We start from the raw sequence: 12,379 nt of genomic DNA, 5'->3' as shown, positions 1-12,379 counted from the left end.
ACAACCTTTGACCCAAAGGAAAATGCGTACAATATTACGCTACGATTGAAAAAGATCTTTTCTCTGCATTTTCGTCGATCTATAATAACAATATGCGAATCTTAATAACCTAGGCAAATTAATAATTATAGGAGCAATATTTTATATATACGTTTCCTATGGAGGCTAACTACACTATAGTGAAGCCTATAGATTGTAAATATTAATTAACAATATGACAATAACGAAAGTATTGAAACTTAAGTATTTACCGTAAGGAACTTTTACTTAAGAAACTATCTACATTCCTGTTCGTAAACATTAAACATTAGTTCGTAAACATTAGGCTGGTTTTGTAGGAAATGTAACGATCTAAAATTTGAACTATCAAGGAAATGATTGAATGTAACGTAAGATTGCGATCCAATATACGTAGAAAACAGAAATTTGTTACAACTACTTAAAAATATTACCGTAACATAGTAAATTGTAATAATTACACGTTGACACGCAGCTTCACGCCTCTAGTTTAATCTAAATCCTATTGAAAAAATTTAATATTAATTATTTCATTTGATTAGATAGGACACTGCAAGAAGTCTGATAAAAAGCAGAATCTGTACAGTAAAACTATCATCTGTAGTATACATGGGGTTAAATAGACAAAAGTACGATAATAATATGAATATCAGAATTGATCAAAATAATCAAAGTACCAAAATATTGTAATTCTATATGATTTGAAAATTACAGGCAGACACTGGTTTTATTATTGCGTATCGGCTTTTAAGAACTAATAGGAGACAGAATATTCTACTATATGTAGCTATGACAATTATAAAGAATAAAATCATTACAATTGTAATTAAAAATTACAAAATACTTTTCAGCGTTAATGTATGTATCTATAATTCGATAATTCTACACATTACTGGACGATTATATTAATGGAATAAACAATTCATGTTAATTTATGGTATAATTCTTTTTTGTACAAAAATTATGCTAAAATACTATTAAATAGGGTATGATGGTTATAGAGTTCATCATTTTACATACGTTACATTTACTAATGAAAAACGAAAAACATAATAACTAATATGTAATAAGTTATAAATCTGTTCCTCCGAATATGGTATCGATTTGAACATAAAATCTCCTTGCAGTATAAAAATATGTTTTTAATTAATTAAATATATCAATTTATAAAGCTTGCTCATATGAAACTGCAATTATACTGATTAAAATGTGCCAATAATATACACCTTGGATTTAAAAATTTGTTTAAAGAAACAATGTTGTAATTATTAAGATGTTTTTATTAGTTTTTAGTCTTTATAGAAAATACTTTAGTAGAAAATAATTAACGTATCATAATATTTTTTATAGTCTTATTTATGCCTTTTCATTTAAAGTTAAATTTTAATAATATATATTAAATTAATAAATTTAAATGAACTTAAATGTATACGAGTAAAATGCTTCTACGGTTGAAATCATCTATTTCATTTGAAGTATAAGTCAAAAGTATTTTGAATCTTTCCGTTATTACGTTATCGTGTTTATTCTCAAAATTACGAATAACAAAATCACGAAAACTTCAATCGTTAAAATAATTATTAATGGTATAAACTGTGAAAATGCTCTTATGTTTTTGTTGTAATAAAATACTATTTCGTAGATCGAAGTAAAAAAGATATAAATACAACAAACTTTCGTGTAAATTTTATTTTCTTTATACATGTTCCATCAACCACAATTTCAAATATGATATTACATTTTGTTCATAATATTCCTAATATGTTTCGAATACAATATAAATGTTCGGTCGATCTAATTTTTACAAAAGGTACACAAGAATAAAATAAATTAGACTCTCATTTAAAATTAATACAATAAATTAGCAACTATTACAAATATAATTTCATATTATAGGCCGCATTATTAACAATGATATTACGAGATATGATCACAAATGTTTTTGATATGACGAGAATAAATAAATACTAACAGGTAATTTCAGTAAGTACTTTCAGTAGAAGTTACTCTTAAACATTAAAAAATCAATTTGTTTCCTTAATTGTATAATATACGCAGAAATATAAAATTATCAGTGTAGCAGATATCACTCAAGTTAGTTAGTATAAAGCATTGAACTAATGAATATTTCAATTACTACTGAAACAAAGTCAAAGTTGTATATATTCAAAAAGAGTTCTACTAAATTCTAGATAATACGATAATAAACGTTTATTCTGTATAATGTTATCATTATACAGAAATAAAATGAAGTAAAAGTCTTTGAAGTAATTCAAATATTAATTTGTTTTTGAAATATGAAATATGGAACATACAAGCAGAGAGGATGGTACTGAAATAAATTAAGTTATATTTTTATAGCCCTGAAATATTTCTTCTTCTCTCTAATACAGTAAAACAATGAATAGTGCCGACTATTAATAGTTTTTACTTTGAAATAAACTAATTCTTAAATTAGTTACTTCATTATTGGTTTCCGTAAAAGGTCCTTAAAGTCTTATACAATATCTATTATCACCTGTAGAATCAATTCGTATATTATAATAACATTAAGTCAATGAGATATTAACGAAAATAATTCGCATTGTATGTAGGCACTTTGTTGTGGCCTTGTTCCTTAACAAGAGCACTGCTCTTCAAAACTGCCAATAATTATATTGTACATTCCTTGTTTCATTTATAATTATTTTTATTTTTAAGAAACGTATCGCAAACGTTGTATGATATGTTCCTTTCGTTGATATAATTTATATGTATAATCTTGAATGTTCCTCATTTATTTAATCGCGATATTTAAATAAATATGCAAAGCACTGCAAAGCTATAACAATATTTCGTAATTACCCGGTATACACAATATACACAAACAATAATCACAAAAATATCTCGATAAATATTTTGAAAACGAGAAAGTGACCTTATCCTTACATCTAAACTAAACTTCTATAACTATTATGACTAATATATTTAAATTAAGAACACATTCGTTAATATCAAAAAGTAGGCAATTATCAAATGGTAATGTATACTACTACTTACTTTGGAATTTATTCTGATCTAAATAATTCGTTATTAAACTGATTAATTATTATCGATATAGCAAGAAAAAGCAATTTTTTTGTGACAAAAAAATGTGCACAATTTCATCTTTCGACAACTATCGTTGTTCGCTTATCGTTACAGTATACATTCCACTGATGTCAAAGATTAATAGTTAATAAATATCACTAATTAATCATTAATTATTATCGAAAAAGAATAACTATAAATATATTTATTTCAATGCTAAAAAGATATAAGTGATTAATCATAATTTCTCTAATTACATGTACTACTTTTTTGTTAATACCTAAAATATTTCTTGTTTTAGTAGATAAGATAAATAATTTACTAATTTGCAAACGTAAAAGAAACAAACAACCTAAAAGGACAGCCTTCCTATTGTAAGCAACTTGTACTTTGTAGGCATTTTCAACTATATATATACATATGTAATATGTTAAGAATATATAAAATGAAATAGAACATAGAAAGATAAAAGCTCTTCAAATGTGTAACATTGTTTAAGCAATAATGGGAACCACTTTGTAATGGAATCTATTAAACTAAATTGACTAATTGTAAGTAAATTTTCTTTCAGCGAAAGTATCAGCACCATAAAAAGTATTATAAAGGTTTATAAATACAGGATGTACAAGAAAATTGGAGAAAACTTTAGGAGTATGTATATAGTACTCATCAAAACAAGTAAAAAAGGTCTTAATAAACATGGATCCAAAAATCATTAGTTTTGGAATTATGAGATGTTTAGTGTATAATAGTACAGTTTTATAGTAAACCAATGTAAGAGATAAGAAACATGCCAGTAACTGTAGAGTTAATATCTTATTGACAAAAACATTTTGTAACTCCAAAACTAGACCTTTTTGCTTGTTTTGATGAGTGCTATATGCTCCTGAAGTTTTTCCCCAAACCTGTTGCACTTCCTGTATATGTGCACATATATATTTTTAGAATAATATTCATTTATAGATGTACATCTTTCAAAACTTGGTATAAGAAAATAAGTTAAATTAAATAATCATTTTATCTTTAAGACACTATTTTTAGGCATTATAATGACTGAATTACAATATGGCACAAATGCATAATCCTATACATATCATCCCCAACATATAAGCTAGATCTCTTTTGATACTAGGATCTTGTTTGGCAGAACCAGGAAGATTATATATATGTTTCCACTTAACTGTCCATAATGGAATAGCAACATGAAGAATATCTGGGATCATAAATCCAAGATCACGTACAACCTATTACATAAAAAATTACTAACTAAACATTATAATTTGAATATACATATTATGTCTTGCATATTGTACACATATACATATTCATTCATATATAAATGAATTGATGCAAATGATTGTAATATGTTACATTGTAAATTGCATATAGTTATTATGATTATGACACATGATTCCTTAAATACTATTACCTGATGTGCACGTCCTTCTCCTCTGAAAACATTGGCAACAAATTGATCCCAACCACCTGCTAAAATATGTAAAATAGCTATTGCAGCTATACCAAATGCTTTTCTATGAGTTACTGGATTTTTATTATCTGCCAGATGAACAACCAGGAAAGTAGAAATCAGCTCAGTGATAGAGAAAAACAATTGGTGGTACCATTGGGAATAGAACTCATCATTCCAATAATTCATATAAACCCACCAAGTATAGTAATGTGAGAAAATAGCAGTTAAAAAAAGGATCATCATAGAAAGTCTAAGGCGGTTATGAAAAGCTAGCCATGTCAAATGTTTCACTACTTCATATAAAGTAATAACTCCAATTACAATCGTAATCCATATTTTTAAAGTATTTGATGTGGCATTAAAATACATATGTTTATAAGAGGCAATTCCAGACTCATATGATCCTGCAATAATATATCAATAGTTTTTGAAAACTAATTGAATGTAGTTCTATAACTAGTCACATAAGATATATAAATAAGATTAACTTACCCTTAAATACTGTGTCCCAACATGAACAAGAACAATACTGTTTGTCTACGTCTCTTGAATATTCTTGCCAAAAGTAGTACAGAAATGCAATATGCAATGGTGGGATTGTTAATGGTGCTAGTATTCCTAACGTTTTAGAACTACACGATGCAAAATTTGCATACAGCATACGTTTTAATATCTTTGTAAAACCCATATGTACAAACTTTTATTTACGTTGAAACTCACTTATATTAAAAGAACATACTTAGCAATCATTTCATAATCCGTTTTTTATTAAATAATTTTTGCTTATAATTCGTATTAGGTGAATAAATTATATAACATCTGCATTGTACGCAGTATTCTAAAATTATTGTGAAGTGAGATAATATAAAAACCTTGGCAATAATTCTTTGGTATATATAGAAATAAAATAAACTTATATCTTGATCTCGCACTATTTATTTTAATGTATTTCATTAATTAGATTCTGCTCAAAAATGTATTAAAAATTTTTTAATCTTTCGGCTTTTCTAAATTTCTTAATGATCGACCCAATTATAAGTCATAATTCTATAAATATCCTCTGCATTATTTATAGATCATGCTAGTATAATATTGTAATTACTTTCACTTATGTCCTTTAATCTCTTTTATAAAACTAGTAGCAAGTAACCGATTGTTTACAATAATACTGTTAATTTCAATAGCAATCTTATCTTGCATTTAGTAATGAAGTAATTACATAAATTAGAGTAATATATTTTGTTTCATAATCAGTCTTGTCGGTGCTCATTCATGTAAATCACATAGAATTCGAATCTATCACTTTCTTATGTTTTAAAATAAAATATCATAAAAATTAATTTTTGGTTGAATTCTTGTAGCATTGTAAATGTCACATACAATATTTCATAAAATTCTACTTTTATATTAACATGACACCACGTAAAAATATTGAAATTGGCACAAATGTGTTAAATGAGAACTACAAAATAATGTTTCCATCCTTACTGTCTATCGGTTTTATTAGACGAAGGGCTTTGCCCCCTCTGAAGATTTCTCGCGCATGCGCAGATCCTGTTTCCATGCGAGAAACCACGTGTAAATATCTTTTGTAGGCTTGAACTATTTCGATTTAAACAAAAATAATACGTGCATATTACAGGCTGCTAACCCAATTAAATAAAGATAAAACGTGCTGTAAAAGTTTATTAAGTTTAAATTATGTAAAACATAATGTATGTAACTCTGTATCGTTTTAAATACTACACAAAAGCTTCTCGTTTAAAGTTTGCTTTAATTTTGTCAAAATATTTGTCAAAGTTATACTACATATGAATGTGCCATGATACTGATATTGAAGTTAACAAAAATGGAGAAAAATGGTAAGTATATGAATATTGGCTTATGTGATTTATGATTTGCATAAAAGTCATCTTTCATTGTATAATAGCTTTGCCCAATATTAAATGAATCTGTTCTTGTTTGAAAAATTTGAAATATAAGATATAGCCAATGAAATTTTGTTATATTCAATCAAAAAATGATAAAATATTAGAAGAATAATCTTATCTTATCCGAAAACAATATTTATTCTTTAGAAAGTATTTCTATTGAAAATTATTACATATTTTCTTTTTATTGTTACTTGCAATATATACATATATAGGATTATTAGATTCTATATATATTCAGAATTTATTTTCACATTTTAATATAGAAGATTCATATTAATAATTATATTAATGAAAACAAATATATCATTTTAGTTATTATTTTTATTAAAAGTAGTTAATTAATTTATTGAATAATGGCAGTTAATTTCATATATTTATTTAACAATAAGACAAATATATTTTAAGCATTGCCAAAGAGAATAAAAACTGAAACTGTAGAATAACCGAACGAAAGTATTTTACAAACAAGATTATACTTTGCGTAGAATAGGAAATGATTACAAGTTTGTTCGTTCGCAAATAGATTTAACGATTTCTGGTCTTTGCGATTACTGCCCGAATGTTTTCATAAAACATTTCAAAATTTGCTAAATGAGTCATAATGATGTTACATTAATTAATGCACAAAATATACGTTCTAAATAAATTTAAAAACATTCATCTAAATAAATGTATTAATGTTAGTGAATCGCACTCTTATTAAGAAGATAAAAATTTAAAAAAGAGAATAAATGACTATCAAAGATTTAAGCGTTGACCAATTTCAGGTCAAGATAAGACATCACAACATAACGATGGAAATATAACTTATAAATTCTATCCTTGAGTATTATTATAGATATAACATCAACATCAGCAGATATCAATTTCCAAAATTAAATCTAATAAATATCGTTCTATATTTACTATATTTACTGCAACGTTTATTTTTTTATAGAGTATAATATTTTCGTATGAAGTATATATAAAAAAATACATTATACATATGGTGGAAGTGTCTGAATATTTCGTTGAGATTCTAGAGTTTTTAGGATAAATTTAACAGTTTCTTACATATGTTTAATGTCAATGGCAGATTCCTCAGTAGTAAGTGGTACAGTCTTATTTGTAGGGATGATAGAGCGGATGACTATTACGGGAGGTTGAAGTATTGTTTTGTTGCTAGGTAAATAGGGACATTCGCTCATACTCGCTGTTCCGTTCGTTTACGCTCGCTGGTTCATATGGAAGATTGATATAAACTGTACATGTATTTATCCACAGAAGCAAGATTTTGGTGACTTTTTTACTCTTTTTATTGGTTTTTTCTTCTTTCCATTTGGCGTAATTCGTTTATTTAGGTTATCGATAGATTGTGTTGCAAGTTTATGAGTCACAGTACCTACACTTGATAATATGTAATTAATAATTGATTTATGAATACGAAGATGAAAATAGAAAAGATTAAAAAATTCACATTTTTGTTTCGGATATATGAAGTTACAATTTAATTTGGAACTAGTTAAACGAATCATTTAACTATTATTATTTTGATAGTGTGTAACGTATACATATGTGTAGTGTACGTAATGTGTTTTATTATTTTAATAGTGTGTAATACTTTCTGAAGTATTGTAGAAGTATAGAATTCTATACTTCATTGCGATTGTAGGATATCCTATTCTATATTTTATTTATAATTTCATACGTACAAGAATATGTATTTTTAATTCAAACCAGCACTATACTGAATCGGTAAAGTCGCATGCAATACGAAAATGGTATGGGTGATCAGATGATCCCCAAAACGTGCAGCTTGAGAAAGCATTGAATATCATGTCTATTTCTGTACCTCGTCTATGGTAGTGGTTTAAATTGAAACTAAATTTTCCAATGAAATTAAAAATAAGTTATCTGTGATATTTCCTGTGTTGGCTGTAGCAAATCGCAGAGAGCGTAGGAAACACTCAGATTTTTTCCAAACTGGTATTCCAGAACCTGGGACATAAAGTCCCATTTAATGTCACGTCTATTCTATCCTTAATTAATGATGTCATCACACCGGCAAGGTAGTCAATGATGTCATAATGTCACATCCAATGGTTACGTCCATCGATCATGTCTACCAGTCACGTCCACAGAAGTCAATGGTCACGTCTATTCTATACATATCTCATCTGTGGTATAATCGTAAACGAATATAGGAAATATAGGAAATCTTATAGAATTTTATTCCACAGGAATTAATCATAGATAGTTTAAATTCTGAGCATAGATGGCATCGTAATATTATTTTCTACTGTATCGGTAACGGTAGAAACGCTATAAAGCTTTACTGAGTATGATCATTGACTAATGTATCTCGTCAGTGATACGATACTTTTATTTGATATCAAATGTGATTCATTTACACGAATATTATAAAAACTTTAAAACGTAAAAGGCGCAAAGCATTAAGAAGACATTGTAATTGAAAGAAGAATGTAATAGTTACGAGTATCAAAGTTCAAAGATTTTAGAGTAGTTTATAACTTTTAAACGAGAAGTTGAAATTTTCGACGATACTTCGCAAGAATAGAATTTGTCGTTAGCTGGATCTCTGCGGATACCACTTAAGGAATCAATCTCTGTAATGACTAGGAATGCAAGGGTAGTGAGAGAAATAGCGAGAGAAACACGATACTACGTGAAAGTGCTTTATTCCTTTCGGAGATCGTTCATCGCAGACATCGGCGTCGGGAATGCCGCTCTCATTTTTCTTTTTTTCATATATGTGTACATATATGTATACATATACATACACACATGTACGGATGCATATGTGTACATATATATTATATCTTATGTACGTACGTATGTATGCATATATACATACATATATACTCTAATAAGCGATCCTAATTATCGAGTAAATTACCGTCTGATATTAAAAAATACGCATGTATATGTACATGTACAATTACAACACACGCCAGGACGGCAAGAATCCTGGTCCAGTGAGATCTTAATGATGATTTTAAAACGAAGGTTGAATGTACAGTATACACATTTACACTTATCGTTTCAGCAACAACAATTTTATTGTACGTAGATTGCAAAAATTAAATAAATAATGACAGTGGTACATCGCGTATTGGACGGAAAGGCCCAAAACACTGCGCAAAGGTGTGAGAGGAAATTATAGGTTTAAATTCGGTCGAGGTGCGATTGCTTCTTCATTTCTCTCTTGTTTTCTTTCTTCTCTCTCGTCTTATCATTTTTCACACACATTCTGTTTCTCATTCATTTCCTTTCTGTATTCATTTTTTCCTCATCTTTGCTTCTGATCGCACTAATGCACTTTATCTTTCCTCATATTCGTTTTCACGCTCTCTTTTTCATATATTACCAATTTTATCACGCTCTCTCTCTCTCTCTCTCATTCGCCCCGCCTTTCACTCTTTCTGTTTCGTTCACTCTCTCTCTCTCTCTCTCTGTTACTTTCTCTCACTTTTTTTCTCTCTCTCTCTCTCTCTCTCGCTTTCTCTCCCTCTTTCGTTCGTTCGTTCGTTTTCTCAAGTAAATGCGGTCCACATTGCGAAAAACAGAAACGGAGAGAGTCAAGTCTCGAATATGAGAATATTCAATGAAAAAGGTCGGAAACAGATCTTTGCGATTTATAAAAAATCTATTTTGAGGCATGCCCGGTAATACCAGACAAATAGCGTCGTTATCCGTTTCTCTGTCCTCCTTTAAACACCATCCGTTAATTTTCATTTGAAATGCTCCTACGTAGTAATAATGGTTTGGTTTTTTCTTTTTCATCTTGCTCTTTTCTTTATATTACAATAATTAACATCGTCACATACAGACTTATACACTAACGATATGACTACAGCTCCAAACCAGCAGAGCGTTCATCGATGGAGAAGTGAGAATTAATTTATTTACGCGTCTTTCTCTTTTTTCGTTTTCCTCTCGCTAGCATTCGCTCCCACTTTCGTTCCTTCTCCGACTTTTCTTCCTTTTTATTTCCGGAGGGAAGGTTTCCTCTCTTTCGTTCGTTTCCGATTGATAAAGTCGATATGCCAATTTATTTATAAAACGTTACAAAATTATTCGTGAGCGCAGCCGTGTGACCTTTCGATTCTACATATACGAAAGTCTCGCGTTCCTATAAATATATTCATAATCGCTGTTGCCTTTTTGCTGCGCAACCGACCAAGATTTTTCTATCGTAAACACCTCTCGTACCTCTGTCGAGCCTCCTATGATCTTTCCAACGCTCTCTCCAACTCCATCGCTCTCGCACATTCTCTCCACCTTTCTCTCTTCTTTCATCCCTTTGCCTTTGTTCGCGATTTTAACGTTACGAACGCCAGTCAACCCCTCATGCGAAAAGAAACGCTCTGTACGCGTACATCCGTTCAATTTTCTTCTCCTCTCGCGGAGAAACTTTGTCTCATTTTGTGCATCGCGTTTCCACGACCGGCCAATCCAACGAACTTATTCAGCGATATCAACGTGTATCGAGTAAGGCATAGGAAAGTTCGTCGGTGTTTTAGCGGATGTTCATAATATAGCGAGTTTTCTTAATTTTAAATAGCAACAACAAATGACTGCAGATTTTTCTGCAATTTTATGATTAATTTTATAATTAAATAAATAAGAAACGTTATGAATAAAATTAGATATAATTCAAGATCGATGTAACGCAAAGGTATACGCGCGGCTCGAACAGAAATCGAAATCAAACGATTCCCCGTAACGATTTAAAGTTTAATTTAATTTCCGATGAATTAAGTTTAAACAACGTGCGATATTCTACGATCCGCTAAACTCTTGGCACCGATCGCGTGAAAAATTGAACGGATAAAGGACGTTGTCGCGTGTTACAATTTTTCTCAAGGAATGTTTCGATGATTTCGAAGATAATGCATGCCAATAGAAAAGTAGTTAGGGGATCTCGTTGACGGGCGCGTTATGGCTAGTATACATTATATACGTAATAAAATATTTCTTGTCCGCTCTTTTCTTCATGGAAATTAGTTCGTTCGCTTGCTATCCTCCCTCCCCCCTCCCTATTCACCTTTTTTTTTCTATCCTTCCATTATCGTAAATCGGCGCGATTTTTGCATCTCTTGTGTATACGCGAATTGCCGACTCGATTGTACGAAGGCATCGTGTAGGGAACTATTGAGATGTATAATATAATTATGCGTACGTCTATATACGTAGTTTCAATGATGTTTTTTTTTCCTTTGCATTCTTTCATTCTGCTTTCATCTTAACGAACGATTAACCGATCGATCGATATTCGAGTAACGTTTAAGTACATCGGTTGACACGGGTGGAGCATTCGTTTGTATTTGCCTTCCTGTTTTAGTTTCATTTTTACGTATCGTCTCTCTCTCTCTCTCTCTCTCTCTTTCTCTTTCTCTTCTCGGTTCATCTTCTTCTTCTTTTCTTTCTTTTTTTTTGCTTTTTTACTTTTCGTTTAAACACTAGATTGCGGGGATTCCGGCACAAACAAGGAATGTCGTAGTACATTATATCAACATTTAATAAAATATCTGAAACATTAACAAATAGACTATATGAGTACTACATATCTGCCCTTAATAATGTTTTATAGCTAATCGATAAGTAGTAATCATTTTTTTCTCTCCTTCATATTGTTTCCGCTTTTTTTTTTTTATCCCTTTTCAACTGGTGAATTTTAATCGACAAATAGATAGTAAATTCTGTTTATCATTGAATGCCTATTTCTCTTCTATCTTCCCTCCTGTCGTATCCTCCTACTACCGTAACGCCGTTTCCCTTCCTATCTCGCGCGAGTTTCTAAAAATATTATGCGTGATCATCGCCTTTTCCTTCTTCTTCTCTCGTTTCGAGCACCCGATATAATTAATCTTCGCTTACGAGTCAC

The 12,379-nt window shown here is 29.7% G+C and overlaps 1 protein-coding gene across 1 annotated transcript; it reads right to left on the bottom strand.

The window, feature by feature from the left end:
• Window positions 1–1,698: 1,698 nt before the first annotated feature.
• Window positions 1,699–6,361, bottom strand: LOC122569738. The gene is made up of 3 exons (XM_043731255.1): window positions 5,051–6,361; window positions 4,517–4,962; window positions 1,699–4,331 (listed from the first exon to the last, which is right to left on the bottom strand). The coding sequence occupies exons 1-3, from the start codon at window positions 5,244–5,246 to the stop codon at window positions 4,146–4,148; spliced, it is 828 nt and encodes a 275-aa protein (XP_043587190.1). The 5' UTR covers window positions 5,247–6,361; the 3' UTR covers window positions 1,699–4,145.
• Window positions 6,362–12,379: the final 6,018 nt, after the last annotated feature.

This window comes from Bombus pyrosoma, linkage group LG7 (assembly GCF_014825855.1).
Source record: "Bombus pyrosoma isolate SC7728 linkage group LG7, ASM1482585v1, whole genome shotgun sequence".
NCBI lineage: Eukaryota > Metazoa > Arthropoda > Insecta > Hymenoptera > Apidae > Bombus > Bombus pyrosoma.
This window is presented reverse-complemented; position numbering and strand designations above follow the sequence as displayed.